The following is a 24,983-nucleotide window of genomic DNA, read 5'->3' on the forward strand; positions in this document are numbered from 1 at the left end:
CTCTAAGTGGACCTGGAAAGCACCTGTCCTCTCACTGTTCCTAGTCTTTCTGTCCATGTTGTATTCCTTCTTCCCAGACAAGCTAGTAATCAGCTCAAAAAATTCCTAAGAGGGGGCTGGGAAGGTGGCTCAGTGGTAGAGTGCTTGCCTTGCATGCATGAGGCCCTGGGTTTGATTCCTCAGTACCACATAAGCAGAAAAAGCTGGAAATGTCACTCTGGCTCGTGTGGTAGAGTGCTAGCCTTGAGCTGAAGAGCTGAGGGACAGTGCCCAGGCCCAGAGTTCAGGCTTCATGATGCGCGCGCACACACACACACACACACACACACACACACACACACACACACACACACACACACACACACACACACACACACACACACACACACACACACACACACACACACACACACACACACACACTTTCTTATTTTTTTTTTCACACATACAAAATTTCTAAGAGGAAAGCAGTTTATTGATTGAAAAATGCTTTGTTTATAAGGCACTGGAACGTTACTAGTCTGGAGTAGAATTCTTGCTTAAAGGAAGTGTCTGGCTTACAGCACCTCCATCTAACCTGCTATGGAGTTTTTCTGCTACACTTGGGGCTGTGAGAGGAAGATCCTAGAAACTACTCTGAGAGCTCTATGTTGGGGGCATTGGCACTTTCATTCTGGAAGATAACACACTTGAAAGAGTCACTCATGTTCTTGCTCTTATTCTCCTGATAGACACAAGCTGGATGTGGTGTCCTGTGGCAAGTCCACAGTCCGAGTGCAGAAGGCCATCTGCAGTGGGTTCTTCCGTAATGCTGCCAAGAAAGACCCGCAGGAGGGCTATAGGACCCTGATCGACCAGCAGGTGGTTTACATCCACCCTTCCAGTGCGCTCTTCAACAGACAGCCAGAATGGTAGGTGCTGCTTCTGGGTCCTAGGGGTTCTTTTGAGCAGAGAGAACATATACATCTCCAGGTGTTGCCCTTGTGTTCTCCACTAGTATATTTCTAGGACAGTACTAGCCTGAGTAGGCACAGTACCAAGCACTTTTGAGAAAAACTCAGCTGGGCACCAGTGGCTCACATCTATAATCTCAGCTACTCAGCAGGCTGAGTTCTGAGAATCAGGGTATGAAGCCAGAGAGATCTGAGACTCTCATCTCCAATTAGCCAGCAAAAAGGTAGAAGTGGAGATGTGGCTCAAGTGGTAGATTACCAGCCTTGAGTAAAAAAGCCAAGCAGTAGTGCAAGGCCCTGAGTTCAAGCTTCACTACTGGCCTGCATGAGCATGCTGGGAATGTAGCTCAGTGGTAGAGTGTGTGCCTAGCATGCATGAAACCCTGGGTTGGATTCTTCAGTACCACATAAACAGAAAGGTCAGAAGTGGTACTGTGGCTCAAGTGGTAGAATGCTAGCCTTGAGCACAGAGAGGCTCAAGAACAGTGCCCAGACCCTGAGTCCAACCTCCAGGACTGGCAAAAGCAAGCAAACAAACAAAAAAACGGAAGTGGCACTGTGGCTCAAGTGTTAGAACGCTGGCCTTGATCTGAAGAGTTCAGGGATCAGGGACAGTGCCTAGGCCCAGAGTTCAAGCCCTACAACCAACAAAGAAAAGAAAAGAAAATGTTTAGTGAAATGGTTTAAAAGTTTGAGTAACTGTGGATGGGAATATGGTTCAGTGGTAGAGTGTTTGCCTAGCATACGTGAAGCCCTGGGTTCAATTCTTCAGTACCACATAAACAGAAAAAGCCAGAGGTGGTGCTGTGGCTCATGTAGTAGTGTGCTAGCCTTGAGCAAAAGAAGCTCAGGGACTGCTCAGCCCCTGAGTTCAAGCCCCAAGACTGTCAAAAAAGAAAATAATAATAATAATTTAAGAGGCTGAGTGTTGGTGGCTCACACCTATAATCCTAGCTGCTTAGAAGTCTGAGGTCTGAGGTTTACTGTTCAAAGCCAGCCCAGGTAGGAAAGTCTGTGAGACTCTTTATCTCCAAGTTAACTGTCAGAATGCTAGAGCACTGGTCTTGAGTAAAGACACTGAGGGACAGTGCCTGAGTTCAACCCCCAAGACTGGCACAAAAAAGGTTTTAAGTAGCATGTGTAAAAAACTTGGACTTTTATGGAAAGCTTGTACTTAAAATCAACCTGCTTGCTTTAAACAATGGAGGGTGACATTGATAAGGGATAACATTGTATTCATAATTTGACTTCTGGAATTGAAACCTGTTTGTCCAATTACTTGATAAAATAAAAAAAAACAAAACCACCCTGCTCCCACAGCAGAAGGAGGATTAGAGTCTTGCCACCTTGCCCTATCTCCTTGCAGTACTTTGCAAGTCCCTCCACAGAAACCAAGGATTCTGTGGAAACCATCAGAAAAACCACCCTCTTATATATGGAGCAAGAAACAGATCCTGAGAAAAGGGTAGCACTGGATCCATGTCCCTTAAGTACTTCAAGCCAGAGCTAAGACTAGAACATATTCTCCTGTGAATTTTCTTGTGTTTGAGGGGTGTAGGCACCTAGTATGGCAGTTTAGTTGTCATAGACAGTCCAGTCTCTTATGGAATCAAGCAGAAATAAGAGGGCAAGTGCCTGGCTAGCTGTGGCCCACTGAGGACCAGGTTGGTTGGAATGGGGCCTGTGATCCAAGCTTTGAGTCCTATATCTGTTGCTCTCAGGGTGGTGTATCATGAACTGGTGCTGACCACAAAGGAGTACATGCGTGAAGTCACCACCATTGACCCCCGGTGGCTCGTGGAGTTTGCCCCAGCCTTCTTCAAGGTCTCTGATCCAACCAAGCTAAGCAAGCAGAAGAAGCAGCAGAGACTCGAACCCCTATACAACCGCTACGAGGAGCCAAATGCCTGGAGAATATCCCGGGCCTTCCGGCGACGCTGAGAGGCAAGCTTGTCCACTTGTCCATCCTGCAACATGGCCAGGGCTTAGCCTTCCTCTTGCTGATGAGAAGCTGATATGGAACATACAGCTGTCTTGTGACTGCATGTCTTAATGGCAATTTCTTACACGTGGCTCTTCTTCCCTGGTGTAAACCTGGCTTTGACCATAGCCTCCAACCCACCCAAGTTTTGGGGCTACTTGGGTCTCACAGCCAGCCTGGGGACACATTACATCATCCTCAAGAAAGGGGCAGCTTGTGCATCCTTGGGATAGAAAAGGGGAGTAAGCAAGTGTGTTACACATGACAGACCAACGAGGACCCTGATGTCTCCCAGTTGGTGCTCCCTGGAGGAGAGAACCACAGTGCTTGTTCCAGTGGGGGCTCATTTCCTGCCCATCATTTCCTGCCCATCCTTTAGCTTGACCTAGAATTACTTATTTTTTCAAGGAAACAAGAATGTGATTCTTTCTGTTTCTTTTTGCTGAAAGGTTAGCATCTCAGCTTGGAATCGGGGTGAGGACAAACCCCTGAAACCAGAGTCTAACCCTTGGGTTTTGACATGATGCCCAGCGTAGACCTTTCAGCCCTGGAGGAGCAAGCCCAGCCCTGCCAGTCGATGTGCCACAGAGTTTCAGTCTGGCACCTGATGGTTTAGATTCCACGTGTGAACACAGAGGATCTCCCCTCCCCTCTCACCATGTATATTGTGCCTCATTTCTTTTTGAAACATCCAGTTAACACACCCTGCATTGTTTTTGAATATTTTTTTCCCCTTGACATCCTCAGTGGACTTGAATTAAGGGGGTTTTAGAGTCGAAGTCTCCCCTTCCTTCCCCTCCCATACCCCAAGAGAAAAACAGCCGATGTGTGTTCTGGGGCTGTTCTTAGTGGGTTTTAGTTTGGTTTTTTGTTGTTGTTTTTGTTTTTTGTTTGTTTTCCCCTAGCATTTAGTTGGGAAATGGCCACCTCCTAGTGTTCCCCTGCAAAGCACATGAGGAAGCCCAGCAGCTCCTGCTGGGTAAGACTTCTGAAGTCCCTGAAAGATTGGGCTCCCACTGCTTACCCCTGTATGTTAGTAAACTCTGAAATTATGTAAATACTAGACTTGTATGCCAGAGACTGCATGACATTCTAGAGTATAAAGAAATGTGTGTGGTCCCTGGCAGCAGAGAAAGCACCCTAAAGACATAGTTCAGAGACTCCAAGAGAGAGAATGTAGGCCAGGGAGCGTGCTGACTGCAGATCCCTGGCCCTTCATTAAGCTGAGTGAGCGCCTCAGTGAGCCCAGGCCAGCAATGAAGGGCCAGCGTGTCGGCATCTTGGAAGGCCTTGTGAAGAGACGGTGCAGGGACTGCCAGATGAAACTGAACAAGGCCCAGCACCCCATTCCTGTTTTTATTAGAGCCTGGATCTCCCTGATCTGGAGCAGCCCCTGGCTGCGGTGACCAGACCTGTCCCAGCTGTGCTCAGCACTGACACTCTTGGTACCTAAGGAGATGACGCTGGGTTTTTAGGTTGAAAGAGGCTGTTTAGTAGGCCAGAGGGACAGCTGGGCAGCTTATCCTTCTGCTGGAGGTAGGTAAGATCCCCACTGTGTGGGTGTTTCTTGACCACATTTATCACCAAGTTGGGGTCCCTTCTCTGTGATCACAATGTGCTTTTGTCCTCAGAATAGCCATGTTGGCAGCAGAGTGGAGGCTGTTCTCACATAGTGGGACCAGTTCTTCACATGACTGACAGCCCAGGAAGATGTGGGGTATCTATGCACACACACAACAGGAGTCTTCTAGCCATTACAATGTAGTTTCCCCTAATTTAGCAGGATCCTAGCTTAGGATGCTGTTTGCTGCCTTGAACATGTGCAGCATCTGTGTGCACATAGGCCACTCCCATGGGATACAGTGAACCCTGCTGCTTTGCAGGCTCTTACGCCCACTGGAGCACCTCCTTTGGCCAGTTTCCTCTGGCTGGTGGCTGTTCTTTCTCAGCAGAGCAGTGTTCCTCCACGTTTGAGGATTTGAGCAGGGCTCTGAGTTGCAGTTTGTTAAGGAACAGATGAGAACAGGGAGCAAATGGCTTAGCCTGTGGAGAGCTATTTTAATGGACTCTTGCACCAGACCTTGAATTTCCACACATTTTGTACCTTCTTCCCACCATGATAACCTGGCTTTATTACAGAATTAAATTATATCTATTTTTTAAAACGTGTTTTTTAAAATTGATTTTGTTGGGGTTGGGAAGGTAGCTCGGCGGTAGAGTGCTTGCCTCACATGCATGAGGCCCTGGGTTCAATTCCTCAGCACCACATAAACAGAAAAAAAAGCTCGGAAGTGTATCTCAAGTGGTAGAGCGCTAGCCTTGAGCTGAAGAGCTGAGGGACAGCGCCCAGACCTAAAGTTCAAGCTCCAAGACAAAAAAAAAATGTTGTCTTTTGCTCTAAATTTTCGGTATGTTGACAATTGATGTTTTCCTAGGGAAAGAAAATGTTGCTTTTTATTTATAGTCATGTTGGTAGGTGTGCCAGGTCCTAGATTGGTGCTAGCCTGAGGCTATTGTCAGAAGTGGTTCAGACTTTTAACAGAACCGGACCAGCGCCACCTTTGCACCTCTGCGGTCCCACTGAATAGGAAATTTCAGTTTTTATCTCTGCTCTCTCTTGGTAAGCAGTTTGTACTGGGTCTCTCTCTAGCCACACCCATTCTGTCCCTCATATCTTACCCCACTGCTTGATCCTCTCCTCCACACTGCCTCTAGCTGTCAGCTTTTTTACCCATCCACACTGCCTTTTGCCCTGAGTTTCTTTCATTGGCCTACCATGGACCTGCCCTATCCCTACACCCATGTCTGATGCCTTTCTCCAAAACCTTGTCTCTATCTGAGGCTGGAAGGAGGGTCAGTTGGGGTACACATGAGGCAACCTGGTCATAGGAGCAAGTGTGATCATGGAGTGAACTCCAGGGGGAGGCAGCCTGCTATGATGACCATGCTAATGGTGGCCAAGGGCCCTTACTGAGTTATAAAACACTTTTTGTCTATTAGGCATCCTGGCATGATAACCCTGGGAGAGGGAAGAGCAAGTATAATGAAATCCATTTTTCAGAGTAATATCAAAGTCAGAGGTGAATTGCTTTTTTTCCACATCTTCAAGGAAAAGTGTTACAGGTCAGACCCCAAACTTCAATCATCTGTCCCTGAAGCCAGAGCTCTTTCCACCCCAGGTCTTTGCCCCATGCCAGTGAACTGCAGATTGAAGAGTGAAGTGAGGAGCAGGGGCCTTTATTAAGGTCTGACAGATGGGGTGGAGGTGGAATCCCAGGCCTGTGTGGGCCTGGACAAGGCAGGGGGGAGGCAAAGGATCCTTGGAGCAGAACCCCATGCTCTCTGCCTCCACCAAACACCCCACCTGCTCCTGCCTCTGGGAGCACAGAGCACCAAGAAAGGACAGCCTGGCCTTTTGGGGCCATAGCTTGGGATGGAGTGCAGAGTCCACACTTGGGTCCCCTGCAGTAGAACAGCTGGGGAGCTTAGGGAACCTCTGGGCCCTGACAGGATGAAGCTGGGACACTTCTTCTCTATCCCCGCAACAGAACAAAGGCTTGTTATCTGTGTTGGGAGAAGGGGAGCAGGGCTTAAACATCTGAGGATTTAGGCAGAGTCTGAACTGACCTGGGGCAGAGGTGAAACATCAGGGGGAACTTCTGAGACCTGGCCTCTGGACTTGGCCTTTCTCCACTTGTCCTTCCCTAAAGACTCAGGCGAGCAGCCCAGAGTATGGGGCAAAGGTGACTGATGGGACATTGGGGGACCTTCCCCATTGACATCTGTGGGTTTCAGATTGAGGGTTTCCCCAACATCAGATTCATCAATACGTACACAGGGCATCTTCTACCTGTGGCAAGGAGGATGTCACTGGGGGCTAGTAAGAATAGCCACCCTTGGGGCCGAAGGGCTGGGCAGAGCCAGCCAGCTCTGGGAGGTAGGCAGGGCTCTCGTCCAAGTGGGATAAAGGGACTGTGTCCTCCTCACTGACTGGCCGGTCAAACTCAGCCTTCAGGGCTGGACGCTGATTATCCGGGAAGGCCAGAGAAAACAAGGCCTCAGGCTCACACACAAACTTGTACACATAACGCTCGCCGGCCACCTATGGAAAGAGAGGGGCTGGGTGAGCCATTATGACCTCTACCTCAGGACAGGACTAGAGAATGTAGCCTTTCTCTTGGTCTGGGTAGAAGGCTGGGCCACCTTTCCCTCCCAAACCAGTTCCTTCATGTCTCTGGTCCTTGTTCACTTCTGATTGCAATCTCTAGTTTCTTAGCACATTTTTTTTTAATATACTAGAGAATTTAGTCTTGTGCTTGCAAGACAGGTGCCCTAGCACTTGAGTCATGCCTCCGCTCCTTCATGCATCCGTTATTTTTCTCATGCCCAGAGAGGCCATTGTGTTTCTCCTGAAACTTAGATAACAGGTATACCCTCCAGCGCCCAGCCATTGGTTGAGATGGAGTTCACAAACTTTATGCTCCAGCTGACCTCAAACCATGATCCTCAGTCTCAACCTCCCACATAGCTAGGGGGATAAGCTTGTAATCCACAGCACCCAGCTTCATTAGCACATTTCTACCTGAGGGGAATCTTGGGGTTGCCCTTCTAATTCATGTTCTGCTCCTACAAATTTGCTGAGAAATGCTCCATGTCCTTCCCTTACTCCCTCCCCACAGCCACTGCCACCTCTCCTTTGTCCTGTGCCGGCCCCCCGCCCCCCAGTCCTGACCTTCTGCATGATGCCTTTCTCATAATAGTATCGCAGAGAGCGACTCAGCTTGTCATAATTCATGGCTGGCCGGTTCTTCTGGATGCCCCAGAGCCTGGCAACCTGGGGACAAAAGAGACAAGTTTTAGGGTGGAGGACAGTGGGGGACAGGTCAGAAAGAACACTTGGAATTGTTGTCTAAAGGAGTTAAGCTAGCCCTGCAACTAGCCCAGCTGGCTCTCAGGATCTCGCTTGGCAAGAATTCAGGTTAAGCAGAGTAAGGACAATTGTAAAGGTGCATGACACCCTCTCCAGGTTCCCAAGCTGTGGGTGAGTATGGACGGGGATGTCTGAGACCAACCTCCTCAGGCTCAATTAGTTTGAACTCCATCCCCCGGCCTGTCCAAGCTATGAAATGGGCATTTGTTGGGTCATCCAGCAGGGCCACCAGAAACTGCCACAGCTGCAAGGCACCCCGGCGCTGGTAGGGTGGCCCCTCTCGGAATGCTCCAACTCCTTCCTGCTTGATGTCTCCTAAGGATATGAAATTAAGAGGCATAAGGTGTGTGTCTTCTATTCTCTCAACCAACCTCTTCCCTTCTCCCAGGGGGCCTCCCCAAGGGTCTTCTTAGGGGCCCCTTTCTTGATCTCTTAAAGGAAAAGCAAGGTGATCCTGTGGGGGTTGGAAGAGGGCGAGACCCTGACCCTCCCATGAAATCACTTTGCTGACCTTCAAATTTCTCTGGGACAACGCAGACATCATCTGGGAATGGTCGTAGAGGCTTCTCATAGCCATATCCTTGTGGAAGAAGTTAGGAGTTGTTCAGATCTTAGAGTTCCCCAGAATCTAAAGGGATTTCTGGCTAGGGAACTTTCCCCTTCCCCTAAGACTACTCTCCCTCCCCTAACTTGGAGGGTTTGGCAGGGAAAGTAAGGGGCTATCTTACCCATGGCCCCATCACCTGGTGAGGGCCCGGAGAAACCCTCTGTATGGAGGTACATGGATGCACACCCAGGGACATCTACAGGGGAAGAAGCTGGTGTTATAGGTGGCTGAGGAGGAAGCCCTACACACATTCAAGGCATTCTTGCCAGCCTGCTTTCCGGTGTCTGTCCTGCCCACCACCAAATCCCAGGGGAAGTTGGAGGGGGAGCCCCTCAGCTTGAGGGCTATGGCAGAGGGCATAGATGGCAGCAGCTGGGGCTGGGCAAGCTGTCCCACAAGGCCCAGGATTCCTGGGAACAGCTGTTTCCTGTGAGTTCAGGGGGAGGAAGGGGTGAGAGATGAACCTCCGGGGAAAGGGTTCAGTGTCCACGCCTAAGACTCCCTTGGAATGAGCACGCGTCCGGTCAGCAGGTCAGGTTCCCAGTCTGTGTGTGTGTGTGTGTGTGTATCAGAGAGAGACAGAGACAAAAAATGCACCAGCCTGCCAGCCTCTCTGCATCTGTGAAGAAGCAGCAGGCATGAAGCCGTTTTCTGGGGTCTGATGGACATTTCATTCCACTCCACTCGACTCCATTCCATTCCATAGGACTCGAAACTCCCTGCTCCACCTTTGGAAGCGCCACGAGTGCAAGTTCCAACCCCTTTCCGCCCCACTCCACTCCCACCTATGAATGAGCTGCTGAAACCCGACACCTCCGGGGAAGGAGGTGGGACTTAGGATTCAATCATGCCTCCATTTTGTGAATGGAATTCCTGACTCCATTCAGGGGAGGGGGGAGGGGCAGGAGTTCAAGGGCATGTAACAAGATACCCTCCGGTTGGTCTACAGCCTTTGAAGGTCAGCAGCAAGAACTCCCTCCTCCTCCTCCTCCTCCCACCCAGCATAGCACTGCCAGGCCTGGCTCAGGCTTAAATTAAGGGTTTGAGGATGGGGAGCACCCCATCTGGTTCTAACTCCAGCAGCTTCATGGTCTGTGCGTCATCCCCCTGCCCCTGGTTCTGTGGGCACCAGGAAACGAAAAATTGTAAAGCTCTAGCCAGCTCTGAGCCTACTCTAATCTCAGGCTTTTATTTTTTCCATGCAAAATAGCAGATTTGGGGCTAATAACAATGTAACCAGCCAGGAGGAAAGTAGAGTAGGCAGAGTTTTCCTGGATCTTCTGGAGATTGGCTTTGCCTCCTGCTTGAGGCTTTAAACTAGAGCTACTTAGGAACTTGTAGCTGAGTATATCTCACTTCTGTCGGCAGCCAGGTGGAACTAGAATGTAACACAGTCCCTACTTCCAGTACCCAGCTTTGGGGTGAGAAGCAGAGTGGAGATGAGGAAATCACATATTAATTCTGTGTTCCTACTGGGAACTTTGATCCCTGCTAGCTCTAAGTTGATAGTTCTCTTCATTTAAGTTGATTCATATTTTTAAACTTCTTGGAGACAGAGACCAATGATAGATTCCACTCATCTCTGTATCTTCCAACTCCAAGTCTTAAAAACCCTGAATAATTGTTAAACAGACATAAATGCCTGGGGCTAGGAAGGTGGCCCATCTGTAGAGTGCTTGCCTTGTGTGCATGAGGCACTGGGTTCCATTCCTCAGCCCCATATAAGCAGAAAAGGCCGGAAGTAGTGCTGTGGCTCAAGTGGTAGGGAGCTAGCCTTGAGCTGAAGAGCTGAGGGACAGTGCCCAGGCCCAGAGTTCAGGCCCCAGGACCAACAAAAAAAGAAAAAAAGAAATAAATGCCTTAACTTTCTTACTGTCACAAGCTACCCAAAGGCAAAAATCTATGTCCCCTTATCTTTTTATCTGAAAGTTTCCTAACTAGAAAATGACAATCTTAGCCGGGCGCTGGTGGCTCACGCCCGTAATCCTAGCTACTCAGGAGGCTGAGATCTGAGGATAGAGGTTCAAAGCCAGCCCGGGCAGGAGAGACCGTGAGACTCCTATCTCCAATAAACCACCAGAAAACCAGAAGTGGCGCTGTAGCTCAAGTGGTAGAGTGCTCGCCTTGAGCTGAAGGACAGCGCCCAGGCCCAGAGTTCAAGCCCCATGACCGACCAAAAAAAAAAGACAACCTTTTTTGTTGGCACTGAAGTTTGAACTCAGGGTTTTGTGCAGGTGCTTTACAGCTCGAACCATGCCTCTAGCCCATGACAATTCTTTTGAATATGAAAATAAAAGCAATTGGGTGGGCTGGTAAACAGATGGTAGGAAGGTGAAAACCTTATTGGAGAGACTTACTGGGGCTTAACTGGGCACCTGCCTCCTCACCTGGCAAACCCACAAGATCACCTCAGAGCCCACCCCAAGAAAGCGTATCTTACCTGAATCGTAAGCGAAGTCCGTCTGTTCCTGTTTGATCACCACCCCCGCCCCTGGGTACCTGTGTCCACTGACCCCACCCTGGCCCATAGCTGGCTGGCCAGCCTGTTCATACAGGGGGTCATGGTACTCCTGCTTGAAGCTCTGCTGGGGGTAGGGTGGGCAGGGCTCAGACAGCTGGTGCTGGTAGGGGGCTGGAAGGGGTTCCCGGCCCCCTCCCTGAGAAGACGTGAAGGAGTGGCACATATCCAGGGGCTGCTGGAAGATGGAGCTGGATTTGGATGGAGAACGAAGAGAAGAAAATCTTACATTAACCCCTCCTAAGCCTGCCACTCCCAGCTTGTCTCCTTTCTTCCCTCCTCCCACATGCCAGGTCTCTGTGGAGAACTCAGGGATTAAAGCCAGATTGGACAAGTTTGGGTCCCCAAGTGTGCAGTGGGTCTGTCTCCTTACCTATGCTCTCCGAGGTACCCATGGCCAGGGTGGGGCTGAGAGGTGCCAGTGGATCTCAGGAAACTCCGCTGTTCGGCCCTAGGAAAGGGCTGCAAGGGCGACTGTCCGGGGGCACCAGGGGCAGGGGACTTGATGGCGATTTGTCTGGGGGAGTCATAGGCACTGAAGTTGGGGGAGATGGGGATGAGGGGCAGAGAAGCTAGGCAAGCATCTTTGAGCCCTACACCACTAGGGAAGTGAGGACATAGGGATTTTTTTTTGAGATAAGTTCTCAAGTACTCTAAATTGGCCTCAAATTCATGATCCTCCTATTTCAGCCTCCCAAGTGCTGGGATTACAGGCATGTACCACTATGCTTGACACCAAATGAATTACTATTCTCACCTTGAGAACAACTCTCCCCAGCACAGAGCAACAGTTTTGGGTGGGATGATAGCAGATCCCTCGACCTTAACAGACATCCACTGAGTGGTCCATTCTGCCTCCTTAGAGGAAACCATTAGCTGTGTTGCTCCCTTAAGAGGAGCTAGCAAGTCCTCACTGAAGTCTAACTTGGATCTTCATTGCTGCTTTAGCTCATGGGTGCCTCTCCTTCCCGCCTCTATCCTGTGTCAAAGAGCTCTCTCATCCAGAAACTTGGCCCTTCAAACCTCATCTACCTGGACTACGACTCACCTGGAATAAAGGCACTGCTCTCCATGGTGGTAGGAGAGTGGTGGCTTCCTGCTGCAGGACACGGCCGGGTCTGCTCGGGGGCTCTGGGGCTCCTTCTTGATCCTGGTGGTGGGGCTGTGGAAAGCTACTGTGGGGTGGGGGACAGGGCAAGGCCAGCATGTGTCACTCAAGAGACAGGTAGAGCTCAGACACCTGCTCTCTGAGGCCCTGCTGGGTGACTTCGATGAGGCCTCTTCTCCAGGTTTTCTGAGATCCAAACACTTGGAACATTCTGGCTACTAAACATTATGTGTAGTTTTATTTGACATTAACCAAAGAAATTGTCTAAAAAGTTCAGCCTTTTAAGCCAGATGCTGGTGGATCGTGCCTATAATCCTAGCTACTCAAGAAGCTAACATCTGAAGATCACAGTTCAAAGCCAGCCTGGAAAGACAAATCTGAGATTCATTTGTATCCAATTAACCAGCAAAAAACTGGAAGTAGAGTTATAGCTCAAGTTGTAGAGTACCAGCCTCAAGTGAAAAAGGTAACCAAAAACATCAGGCCCTAAGTTCAAGTCCCAGTATTGGCGCGCGCACACACACACACACACACACACACACACACACACACACACACACACACACACACACACACACAATTAAAACAGCAACATAAAGTTCAGCATTTAATGCACACACACACACACACACACACACACACAATTAAAACAGCAACATAAAGTTCAGCATTTAATGCAAACTCCAGTCTCAGAAAGCAGCTTTGTAGAAGTGAACATCTCCAGAAGTGAACATCTCCATTTTCTTATTTGGGGCTATAAAAAAAGAAATTTTTCTTTTTTGGTTCAGGTTGGATATTAGCCTACTTGAATATCAGCCGAATAACATTATACACACGCTGCCAATTATCTGTGTAGAACACTGGCCTTTCTTGTGGCCCTTGCTCCAGCCACCAGGCTGAGCCCCACTGTGAGTGATATCCTGGCTTCCTGTGGTCCAGTCAGATGCTGTGGAACGGAAGGTTCTGGTACCTGCTCTTCTCAATGCTTCATTTCATTGCTGCAGATGGCTGGGAGAGCAAAGCATCTGATATCCAAGCATCTTTTCTCGACAGTGACAGTACTGACATTGGGCCCAGGCATTTTGGAGGTAGGGTTGTTGCTGAGCACTGTCAGTTGATATTTGTGTGTGTGTGTGTGTGTACCCCAATAGCGGGGCTTGAACTCAAGGCCTGGGTACTGTCCCTGAGCTTTTTCAATCAAGACTAGTGCTCCACCACTTGAGCCACAGCTCCACTTCCAGTCTTTGGGTAGTTAATTAAGAGATAAAAGTCTCATTGACTTTACTGCCTTGGCTGGCTTTGAACCTCTATCTTCAGATCTCAGCTTTCTGATTCGCTGGGATTCCAGGCATGACTATAGACACCGGTATATTGGATCGTATTACCAGCACTACCAGCCTCTCTGCACTAGATGCTGCTTACATCCAAACCAAAAATGTCTACAGACATTCCAACAGTCTTCGAGAGGGCCAAGTCACCCAAATTGCATGAAAATAAAAAACTAGAACTCGGCCCTAATGAACTAGCCTAGGCTTTCTCATGCACATATAAGGAAATGGAGGATGGGAGAGAGAATGCATCTGCTTTGAGGTCTCACAGCTAGGGAAGGGAAAGCCCAGATTTGAACTAAAGTTCATCTCCCAGTTCCTACCTTAGGACTTGAATCTAAACCCCAAAATGGGGGCCCCTGACTTTTACCTTTCCTTTATGAGAGAGCAAGCCACTTTTAGGTTACTCTATCTATATGACTTACTTCCTTACATTCCCCAACCCCTGCCCACCTTGGACCTCATTTCCTCTACCCAGAACTCTCTTTCTTTTCTTTTCTTCTTTCTTTTTTCCCTCCTTAGTCCTGGGGCTTGAACTCAGGGCCTGGGCACTGTCCCTGAGCTCCTTCTGCTCAAGGCTAGCACTCTACCACTTGAGCCACAACACTACTTCCAGCTTTTTCTGCTTATGTGGTACTGAGGAATCAAACCCAGGGCTTCATGCATGCTAGGCAAGCACTCTACCACTAAGCCACATCCCCAGCCCCTACCCAGAACTCTCTACTCACAGTTTTCTGAATGGAAATCAGGAACAAACTGCTCATCGCTGTCCGGTACCTGAGCTGCAGAGAGAGGTTAGAGGTGAGTCTGGGTGGAGTCATGGGTGGCAGTCTCTAGGAGACACCAGTATTACTGCCACCTTGAAGACAAGCACAGCTCAGGAGAGGCCTAGAATTTTCTTTAGAATGAGAGCAGCTCCATCCCAGATGCTGGTGCTTTCCATATCTAGGAGACAAGATTCTGAGAACCTGTTAGAGTAGATTGTAGGCTTTTCCTAGATGCTTTGTCTCTCTTCGTTCCATTTTTCTGAAGTATAGACAGATCTGCCCTTCACCTTCACAGTTTACAAAGCTCCCTCAGAACTCACAGAAATCACATGTGGTATAGTCCCAATGTATGAGATCCTATGCATTTGCAATCAAACGAGGGAGATTTTGAACTTGAGAATCTGCATTTCATTTCCCAGGTAAATTCTGAGATAGATGCCCAAGAGTTCTAGAACTTGGGAAAGGTGGTAGAATGGAGGAAAGAAAAGGTTCAAGAAATAAAAAGGAGCCAGGAACCAGGGGATCACACCTGTAATCCTAGCCACTCAGGAGGCTGAGATCTGAAGATCACAGTTCAGAGCCAGCCTGGGCAGGAAAGTCCTTGAGACTTTTATCTCCAATTAACCACCAGAAAACCAGAAGTGGTGCTGTGGTTCAAGTGGCAGAGAGTTAGCTTTGAGCACAAAGAGGCTCAGGGACAGTGCCAGGCCCTGAGTTCAAGCCCTACAACTGACCAAATAAACAAACAAACAAACAAACAAATAATAAGGGCTTGGTGTGGATGACTCATATAATTCTAGCTGGTAAAGAAGATCTGAGGATCTCAGCTTGGTAAGGAAGGTCTATGAGAGGAATACAAGCAGACTAGATAGTTGTCTACTCCCCCAGTGTATGCAAATATACACTCCTTCTCTTGACCTGGGAGGAGGCCAGGTCAAGTCTCCACAATTTCTGACTTGGACTTCAGCCACAGCCTCTTATCACAATGCCCTGCTTCTCCTCCCAGCCTCCTACTGGCCAGCTGAGGTTCTCTATAATCTTTTTTGTGTTTGTGTGCCCATCCTAGGGCTTGAACTCCCGGCCCAGCTTTTGTTGTTTTGTTTTTTATCGGTCATGGGGCTAGACGCTGTCCCTGAGCTCTTCAGCTCAAGGATAGCACTCTACCACTTGAGCCATAGTGCCACTTCCAGCTTTTTCTGCTTATGTGGTGCTAAGGAATCGAACCCAGGGCCTCATGCATGCAAGGCAAGCACTGTACCACTGAGCCACCTTCCCAGCTCCCCGGCCCAGCTTTTTCAATCACAGCTAAAGCTCTACCACCCAAGCCACACTTCTACTTTTGTAGGTTAATTGGAAATTAAGAGTCTCACAGATTTGTCTGCCCTGTATGGCTTCAAACTATGATCCTCATATCTTAGCCTCCCAAGTAGACAGGATTCCAGGTGTGAGCCACTGGCGCCTAGCAGTCATCTTTTTATTTATGCATTTATTTATTTTGGGGTCTGGTCGTGGGGCCTGAACTCTGGGCCTAGGTACTGTCCCTCAGCTCTTCAGCTCAAGGCTAGCGCTCTACCACTTGAGCCACAGCGCCACTTCCGGCTTTTTTTTCCCCCTTTTTGCTTATGTGGTGCTAAGGAATCGAATCCAGGGCCTCATACATGCAAGGCAAGCGCTCTACCACTGAGCCACCTTCCCAGTCTGAAGTCATCTTTTTATAACAGCAATTAAACTGTTTCTTTCTTGCCTAAAAGATGGAATTCAATCTCTGAGGCCTCATATGATCTGGCACTGCTCACCTGTGGTAGATTTCTCCTCCTCCCTGTCACTCCCCAGCACTCTGGTGTATCAGGGCCTTATACTTCCCTTTGGCTTTTTCACTCAAGGCTAACCCTACCACTTGAGCCAATTAACCACCAGAAAACCAGAAGTGTCACTCTGGCTCAAGTGCTAGAGTACTGGCCTTGAGCTGAAGAGTTGAAGGACAGTGCCCAGGCCCAGAGTTCAGGCCTCATGACCAACAAAAAACAAACAAAAACAAAAGAACCTATAGCTAAAGAACTTGTAGTAGTATCCTGGTGGCTCATGTCTATAATTGTAGCTACATAGGAGGCTTAGATCTGAGGATCATAGTTTGAAGCCAGCCTAGGCAGGAAAACCCATGAGACTCATCTCTAATAAACCACACATCTACATCCAAAAAGTTAGAAATGAAGCTGTAGCTCAAGTGGTAGAGCACTAGCCTTAAGAAAAAGGAAAAATAAGCCGGGCGCTGGTGGCTCACGCCCGTAATCCTAGTTACTCAGGAGGCTGAGATCTGAGGATCGTGGTTCAAAGCCAGCCCGGGCAGGAGAGACCGTGAGACTCCTATCTCCAATAAACCACCAGAAAACTGGAAGTGGCGCTGTAGCTCAAGTGGTAGAGCGCTCGCCTTGAGCTGAAGAGCTGAGGGACAGCGCCCAGGCCCAGAGTTCAAGCCCCATGACCGACAAAAAAAAAAAAGAAAAAGGAAAAATAAAAGCTCGGGGACAATGCTTAGGCCTAATTCAATCCCTAAGACAGAAAAAAAGAATTTGTGACAAGATAAGATACAATCCTAAAGTGATCAAACAAATTGGCAGGATATTAAATCCTTTCATACACATGTGCACACGCACGTGTGCACACACATACACACAGCCCCATGCACACATACACACCTCACATCTACAACCCAAAGGCAGCCACCCCTTGATTGGCCTTATTCAATAATCACCTGGGCCCTATTAGAAACTCCAGGCTTTATCCTGGGCCAGAGGTGGCCCAAGCACCTGAATTTGTAACAAGGGCTTCTGGGAATCTTTAAAAACAAGCTCATTTGGAAAGTACTGGATAAAGAAAGGCATGAAAAATCTGCTCGGCTGCTCTTGGTATTATATTAAGACCAAATTCACTCTAGTCTACTGATCCAAGATATACCCCATAGATGACAGAAAGGGGTGATGGGAACTGGGTGAACATTTCCTCCCTGTGATTTAGGCCAAGAGGCTCCCCAGGGCAGGTGAGATGCAGGACTTGGGAGTGGCTGACGCACTCTGGGGCCCCTCTTGAGGCCTCATTAACCATCCGTTTCCATTGAGGTAATGGGCCAGGGGCATCTCCTGCTGACGTCACTGGACTAGCGATGAGAGAGCCCTGTGGCCTTTCCTCCTGCCTCCAGCCTGAAAGTTAGCCAAAACTCCCAAGAGAAAGCCTTCTCCCCAGCTCATGGATCACACCCCAAAAGAGGTGGTACCATCTCCCTCCCAGAACCCCTGCACAGCTGATCCCCCAAACACTGGCCTTCTCCCAAAGGAATAGGACGGGCCCCACAGGCACTCAGAGACTATCAACAAAAATAGAAATAGGAACCGTAACCCAGAACTGCGCGTTCCTGGAGAGCAGGAAAATTCTGAATTACCATCTTTGGTTTTGAGAGGTCACCACTGTATTTGTTGACTTGGCTGCATTTTGACTACGATGCCAATGTGCCAGGGTCTGTGCCCCCAGCACTAAGGTAGGTTTGATCTGCCTGGGAACATGGCAGATGATTAAGGAGGGGGAAGGGAAAATGCCAAACCAGCTTAGTGCTTAGAGAAAGAGACAAAGAGAATTTTAGAGTGTCTTCCCCTCCCTGCCACCAAAGTCAGTAAACATAGAGGAGGGGCTTGAAGGCCCCTCAACGTGGGACCCAGAAGAATTGGAAGTTAAAACATCTCAGCCTCAAAGCCCATGAATAAGCCACACATCTAATCCCATACAGGCTCTGCTACCTTCCGGAGGGCCAATTATAGGTTGAAGGGGCTGGAGACAACCAGAGAAGCTTTGGCTCCATTATGTCACACCACTGGCCTCAGCTCCCACCCTACCCTGCCCCCACCCGGCAGCTCTATGCTGGGAGAAACCAGTTCTCTATCTGTGGAGGGGACATTGGTCTCCAGGAGCCTTCTGGAAATGGACACAAAGATGGAGAAGAAGGCACTGAACTGAGAAAACCTGAGGAAGAGACAGACATGTGGAGTCACCAGCACGAATGCACAGGGATTCACACTCCCGCAGCAATGCCGCAGCCCTTCACACTGAGGGCTCTCTCTCTCTTTCTCTCTCTTATTTATGGATATGGCTTGGAGGGGGAGCCAAGGGACTAGCAGGTGGGAGTCTTTGGAGAGGGGTTGGGAATGATAATTCCTTTGAAAAGGAGAGCACACACCCCGTCTTCAGATTCTGATCAAAACCACTAATTGCCGTTTTCCTAGAAAAATCTATATGCCTTCATGTACAGTACACCCCCAACAATGTCCATGCAGTAATAGAGAGATCAAAGACCCTGCAACCCAGCCACAAAGCTGCTGGAAAATTCCCAGACCCTAGCCTCATACAAAGGACACACATGGCCCAGTCAACATTCTCTACTACTTGAGTCCTCAAGGGTTCCCAAAGACTCCAGAAGAGCCTGGAAAAGAACCCTTAACCAGACCAAGTACATCAGACCCATCTCAGGCTTAGCCTAAGCCTGGCTTTCCTCATGGCAGTCTCTAGGCATCTCAACAGATCCCAAGCATTCAGAAACCAGAAATGCCCTCCTAGCCTCATTCTGTCCCCTCTGTCTGGAAAGGAAAACTCAACCCCAAAGATTTCTAAACACACACACACACACACACACACACACACACACACACACACACACACACACACACACACACACACACACAGCCCTATCCACACTCATCCTCAATGCCCAGACAGCAGTCACTGAAACCGCAACCACATCTGCGTCTATTGATTCCCTGCTCCGATCCAGCCTGGTCATCTCCCAAATTCTGCCCAGCCACACCCACACTACAAGGATCCATTGCTTCTCTCCAAATTGGGGCTTTAGGAAGAAACCAAGCAGAGACGGGGGGGGGTTGTATTTTAGCCCTCATTCTTCCTAATGTACCCCATCACTGGCAAGTTTCCAATGGTGACAGTCCCTCCTTATAACCCCAAAGCTCCCCCTGGGCTGCAGAGGACACTGACCTGGTGGGAAGAGGCAGGAGAAGAGGCCTGGGTGGTGCTGAGATGGTGCAGGGGGACAGGGCCCCGGCAGCTGCATCTGTCTCCGCAGAGAGAGTGAGAAGGAACGAGTGGCCTCAGCATCCCCCCCTCAGGCCTGGCCATCCATTGCCAGCTGGGAACCTGAGCTGCTCCCTCAGAAGGAAGGAGAAGGAACCAAGGAGATCCCAGCGCCCCCCCCCTCGCCTTGCCTTCCCCACCCCCACCTCCCCACCCACTGGATTTAAATGTACAGGGACTCCCAAGGCAGTAGCATGTAACATGCGCGCGCGTGCGCATGCACACACGCACACATACACACATGCAGAGGCACAATGACACACAGAGACACATGGACCATCTCTAAATCCACCACTAAAGGATAGGGTTCCCAAGGTTGAGAGATAAGAACATTTCCAACCCCCCTCTGATCCCAAACCCAGGCACAAATTGACCAATTGCTGCCAAAATGCCACCCTGAGCCTACCCCTTGCTCACAGCCCTGGAACAGCCCACTGAGCTCAGCTGACAGACAAGGAAGGGAGCCTGGCAAGCCAAGACTGAAGTCAGAAATCAGGTGATGGGAAAGGAAGTCTTTGAAAGCTCATGGAAATTGACACCTCCAGTTCTTCAGCTCCAGCCCAGCCCCGGAACCTGGAGAGGGGTGGGCTGACCAAGCAAAGGTCTCTGCCTGTTTAACTCTGAGCTGGGCACACAGGACAAGACAGCACCTGGGAAAATGTGCATATTACTCCAGAACCTATACTCCTCCAGCACCTACACAGTCCATCAGTCTACTTTATTCTAGCAAATCCCTTCAGGGTACAATCTGTGATAAGTCATTCTGTCAACAGAATATATTTTGGAGACACTGAGATGTCCAAGACAGACCCAATCTCCCGTCCTTGGATCTGGTCAGGGGTCTTTTTTGCCTACCTAAATTACCTCTACAGAGTGTCCTGGGGGAGGCGGACTTGGGTTTTAAATTTTCCTAAGAGAGATATTCACGTTAAAGAAACAGAGACCCTGAGAAAGAGAAAAACCCTAAAGTGGGGGTGGGAGGGTGTCCTGGTGTTTTGGTTTCTTGGTTTTCAGTGTTAAAAGCAATGTTAGTTAAGATGGGGGTGTTAACCTTTTCCTCTCAGAGTCTCTCTAAACTACCAAAATGCCTCCCACCTGCAGCACCACACCAGTAAGTGCAACCAGAACACACTGCCCCACCCTGACCAGCTCCAGCCACTGGCCCCATCCTGGTCAGCTCCCTAAGTCATCCTCCCCCACTTCCAACAGACAGACACACACACACACACACACACACACACACACACACACACACACACACACACACACACACACACACACACACACACACACACACACACACACACACACACACACACACACACACACACAGCATACAGGAAGAGGGGAACTGGCCTGGGGGTGGAGGTATTCAGGAGGGATGGAGAGAGAACCAGTTGCCATTAGAATTATAATCAAGGCTATTTGGGGAGGCAGTCCTGGGTGCTCTTTGCCAAAGTACCAAGAAAAGAATTATTGAAACTTTTGTTGTTCTTTTGGCTTGGGCAGTAAATTGGCCCTCAGAGTTGAGAATAGGCACCAAGGGGGGGGGGAGAGTAAGAACCAATGTTTTGGTAACTCCGGAAGATAAGTAACAAATTATTTGCTCCTTCTCCTTAACCCTCACTTACTGTTCCCACCTCAACATCCCAACACACACCTAGGCCTAGAGTTTTCTGCCAAACAAACTTTGCAAATGAAAATTTCAACCAGGAAAACGGGCCTGGGGCCAAGTTCCATTCAAATAAGCAAATACCTCACACAATGGTCTGATTCATCCCCAGGCCTAGTTACACAAGCCTGGCTCAGGGCAGAGAAAATAAATATCAATATAAGTGTCCACCCAGAACACTAAGGAGAGTGGAGTGGCTGGGGACTTGGGGAGGGGGCTTTGGAGAAGCTTTGAGTCAGGGAAGGGGACAGAAGAAGTGGGCAACGTCAAGTACTACCCCCCCCCCCAATAGAAAAAGCCACAAAACAACTTACCTTCAGCGAGCCACGTCTCCTGTAAGTGACTTAGATCCTGGAAGAGATCTGAGGGGTGGATAATGGAATTGGTACTGGGGTGGAGGAGAATACGGTGGGAGAGCCCCAGGGAGGCGCGATGACCCCCTCCCCACTGGGAGCAGGACTGAAAAGATGAACAGAGTCCCAGGGAGAGTGAGTCCTTTTAGAAAACATTCCTCTTGGGTGAATGTTTTCAAGATTGGCCGGGCGGGGTGGGGGGGCGTGTGGGTGAGGAGGGGTTCGCGGTTTGTCTCTTCTGGTTCTTTACCTTCGGAGTCGGAAGGAGGTAGGGAGCCGGGGTCCATGAGCTTCCCCTGCGGGACCATCAGCGTTTCACGCAAGCTCCCATTTCCGGGAGATTTCTGCGAGAAGGGGGGAGAATGCCCTCGAGTTACCCAGAGGCGTTTAGTCTGGGGGGGGGAACAGGGTTGGGGGTACTGGGGGGGACGTTGAGGATCCCGCTGAGATCGCGGGGAGGGGGCGAGCAGGGGCGGGGAGCAGGGCAGGGGCGGGTGTAGAGGCGGGCGCGGCGCTCACGCTGCAGAAGGTGTAGGGCACTTGCTGGTCCAAGTATCCGCCTTTCATCCTCCGCTCCATCCGGCCGCTCCCTGCGGCTACACGGCCGGGGCCCCGCGCGGGGGCAGAGACCTGGGGGCGGGGGGGGGGGCTGCGTTCGCACACCGTCCGAGGGGGAGAGCTGCGGTGGGAGGGGATTGGGATGGCGGGGAGGGGTCAGTCCTGAGGGTCTGGGTCCGACGGCGAAACTTCTCCGACTCACTGGGACAGCGGGAGAGGTTTCGGCCTCCCGGGGCCCTTCTCGGTTTGTAATTCGCTCCCGCCAAGGGAGGTCCCACCTGCTCCCGGGGGCCGGGATCGCTGTTTCTGCTTTCTGCAGACCTGCTTTGCTCGGGCTAGGTTACATAAGACTCGGGCGCGCGCGCGTGTGTGTGTGTGTGTGTGTGAATGTATGTGAGTGTGTGTTCGCGCGCGCGCGCGCAGGAGCGCACACAAATCCGCACGCCCACGACTCCGGCGCCCCCTCCAACCTCAAATCCCAACGCCTCCCACCCCAGGCCTTGGAATCTGCGGAGGCGGGTGGTGAGAAGAGAGTGCGGTGTGTAGGAGGCAAAGGGGGGGGGGCCGGAATCACAGACACCCTCCCTTCCTCCCCCCGGTCCTCTGTAGCCTCACCTGAGGCCCGGCCGTCTGCGCTGGAGTCCCGGGAGATGCTGAGCATACACTAGGGACGACTCTAAGGATCGAGGGGCTAGGCTGGAGCAAGGCGGTCCCAGCCCCGGGTCCCCCGCGCACCGGCTTGTTTTCCGGGCGCCGCAGACAGTTGTGAGCCCGGGGGAACAGCTGATTGGTGCATTTCCTTTGCTTCGGCCTCGACTCGCGCTTCCCCCCCGCCTCCCCATTCCCTTTGTTTCATTGACTTTTGTGAATGAAACCCCAGGGCCGGGCACGCCCGCCAATCCGGAGACTCGTCCAGCCGAGCCTGGGGGCGGAGTTTCCCAGACGTAAGAACCAATTAGGATGTAGGGGCTGGCTCCAACTTCATTCACGTCCCGAGCTTCCATTCATAAAAAAATAAACTCCTCACGGCCAGAGTTCATTCATAAAGAACGGAGAAAAAAGGAGGGAAGCTGAGGATCGGGCAATTTCTCCACTGGGCTTGAGTTGGCCTTGGGTCTGAGTAGCGGTCAGTTCTTTCGGATGGCGTTGGCACCTGTCTGTATGTGTGATGTGAACATGTTTGTGTGTGCGCTGGGGGAGGGGGTGGGGATGGGTGGGAGGAACAATAATTAGCATTTATGAAGCGCTCTGCTTCCACGTGCTCGTTTCCTTCCCCATAACCTGGTGCGGTGGATCTTTTGTTTCCATTTTACAGATAATGACAGTGAAAGCTCGGAAAGGGTTGTTACTCACCTGAGGTCATTTTCAGCTAATCAGAAAGACTATAGTTTATGGCTTCAATCCCCGAAGGTCTTCTGAGCAGTCCTCTGGGGACAGGAATAAATTAATAAATCCATGTGACAGCAACATATACACAGTAGGTGCTCCACAAATGTAAATTGACACAGAATCCAGGCTTTTCTTTAGGGATCTATGCTCTGCCAAGCTGTTTTGTGACCCACTTTCTATTGATTGCTGTAAAACCAGAGACTCCAGGATGGATAATTTCTGAAAGGGGAACTTCCTCTGAGCCACCTCCCCTCCTATCTGAAAGCAAGTGATGCATTTTTAGAAAGAAGAAGCTCTCAACCCCCAAGTGATCTGATGCTCTAAGGACAAGAAAGGTTTCAGTTTTGTCCAAGAAGCTAGTCATCATTCTTCCTGTCATTTACTCAGTCATCACTTCAATAATTTTCATGCCAAACACAGTGCCAGGTGTCAGGTAGGCAGCTGTTATGACCGAGACAAACATCTGCCAGGAGTTGGGTGGGCTGTTCCAGGACTTGTCTGGATCTTCTGTCTATGTGTATGAACTTTCTTTAGGAAAACCAGGGTTAGTTTATGATTTCACAAGGAAACTTTCTTTAATCACAAAGGGCTGCTTTCTTTCTTTCTTTCTTTCTTTCTTTCTTTCTTTCTTTCTTTCTTTCTTTCTTTCTTTCTTTCTTTCCTTCTTTCTTTCTTTCTGCCTTCCTTCTTTTCTTCCTTCCTTCCTTCCTTCCTTCCTTCCTTCCTTCCCTCTTTCCTTTTTTGGATTAGTACTGGGGCTTGAACTTATGGCCTGGGCACTGTCACTGAGCTTTTTTAGCGCAAGGCCAGTGCTGTACCACTTTGAAGTACTTCCAGTTTTCTGGTGGTTAATTGGAAATAAGATTGTTGCTGACTTTCCTGCCCAAGCTATCCTTGAACCGTGATCCTCAGATCTCAGCCTCCTAAATAGCTAGGATTACAGGTGTGAGCCACCAGTGCCTGGCTTCCCTTAGCTTTTTTGCCCAACACCAGAATTTACCATTCAGCCACAGTTCCATTTCTGACTGTTTGCTAATTAATTGGAGATAAGAGTCTCACAGATTTTTCTGCTCAAGATGACTTGGAGCCTCAATCCTCAGATCTCAGCTTCCTGAATAGCTAGGATTTACAAACAAGTGTTTGAGAAGAGTCTGCTTTCAAAAATATATCTAATCACACCCTCCCACTCTGCAGATGAAGTAGTGGAGGTCCAGAGATAAAATGGTGCATGCAGGTTCTTTGAGCCCAACTGGGACAGAACCTGGGACTAACCTACTGATCCCTTGTTTAAGCTTGTTCCACAAGATCAGCTTTGGCTGTTAAAAAATAATGCCCCTCTCTTCTCTGATAAAATATTCTTTGAGGCTCACCATCAGTGGGTATTTTTTCCTCCAGGAACCCTTCCATGATAGTTTGAATTCGTTCCTTAAGCATCCTTGCCCCTATGTTTGGTTCAGCTTCGTGGTACAAACATCCTAGGTAGGAGAACTCTCCAGGGCCTGGAAGAGGTCTCATTTGTTTTTTATAAACTTTTTCTGAACCATTTTCATGAACCTGAGGGTTATACAAAAATCAGTTTGTCAAGAGAATAGGCACAATAAAGACTAAAGTAATGGATCTGCACCTGAGTCCTACCAGAGGAAGGAGAGACAAGCCCAAGCAAGTCCCAGCTTTGAGCGGATGGAACCA

The 24,983-nt window shown here is 49.6% G+C and overlaps 2 protein-coding genes across 6 annotated transcripts in view; one reads left to right on the forward strand and one right to left on the reverse strand.

The window, feature by feature from the left end:
• Positions 1 to 5,099, forward strand: part of Dhx8 (DEAH-box helicase 8) — a 40,870-nt gene extending 35,771 nt beyond the window's left edge. Inside the window, exons 22-24 of one of the 2 annotated variants that reach the window (XM_070027798.1) lie at positions 732 to 911; positions 2,675 to 2,897; positions 3,384 to 5,099. In XM_070027798.1, the coding sequence (XP_069883899.1) occupies positions 732 to 911; positions 2,675 to 2,894 (400 nt within the window). In that variant the 3' untranslated portion in view covers positions 2,895 to 2,897; positions 3,384 to 5,099. Of the gene's footprint in view, positions 1 to 731; positions 912 to 2,674 lie in introns of both variants that reach the window. The other variant, XM_070027797.1, reaches the window with a different exon arrangement.
• A 387-nt stretch (positions 5,100 to 5,486) lies between these two features.
• Etv4 (ETS variant transcription factor 4) lies at positions 5,487 to 22,671 on the reverse strand. Of its 4 annotated transcripts, none has more exons than XM_070027801.1 (13): positions 22,521 to 22,671; positions 21,867 to 21,977; positions 21,598 to 21,691; positions 21,309 to 21,356; positions 14,154 to 14,207; positions 12,038 to 12,164; positions 11,363 to 11,524; positions 10,912 to 11,180; positions 8,608 to 8,667; positions 8,376 to 8,444; positions 8,007 to 8,179; positions 7,667 to 7,768; positions 5,487 to 7,036 (listed from the first exon to the last, which is right to left on the reverse strand). In XM_070027801.1, the coding sequence occupies exons 2-13, from the start codon at positions 21,924 to 21,926 to the stop codon at positions 6,812 to 6,814; spliced, it is 1,443 nt and encodes a 480-aa protein (XP_069883902.1). In that variant the 5' UTR covers positions 21,927 to 21,977; positions 22,521 to 22,671; the 3' UTR covers positions 5,487 to 6,811. The 4 variants fall into 4 exon arrangements, with proteins under 4 accessions (XP_069883902.1, XP_069883901.1, XP_069883903.1 ...); XM_070027800.1 differs by having other exon boundaries at positions 8,593 to 8,667; XM_070027802.1 differs by having other exon boundaries at positions 8,593 to 8,667; positions 11,363 to 11,506; positions 22,521 to 22,664.
• Positions 22,672 to 24,983: the final 2,312 nt, after the last annotated feature.

The sequence above is a fragment of the Dipodomys merriami genome, unplaced genomic scaffold (assembly GCF_024711535.1).
Source record: "Dipodomys merriami isolate MVZ:Mamm:240054 unplaced genomic scaffold, mDipMer1.0.p SCAF_19, whole genome shotgun sequence".
Taxonomy (NCBI): domain Eukaryota; kingdom Metazoa; phylum Chordata; class Mammalia; order Rodentia; family Heteromyidae; genus Dipodomys; species Dipodomys merriami.

Excerpts from the sequence above, each read along its gene's own strand:
- Etv4 (XM_070027800.1), bottom strand. The coding sequence starts at position 21,926 with ATGGAGCGGAGGATGAAAGGCGGATACTTGGACCAGCAAGTGCCCTAC. Across the intron at positions 21,692-21,866 it reads TGCCCTACACCTTCTGCAGC|AAATCTCCCGGAAATGGGAG; the intron begins GTGAGCGCCGCG and ends CCCTTCTCGCAG. Across the intron at positions 7,037-7,666 it reads AGAAAGGCATCATGCAGAAG|GTGGCCGGCGAGCGTTATGT; the intron begins GTCAGGACTGGG and ends CTCTTTCCATAG.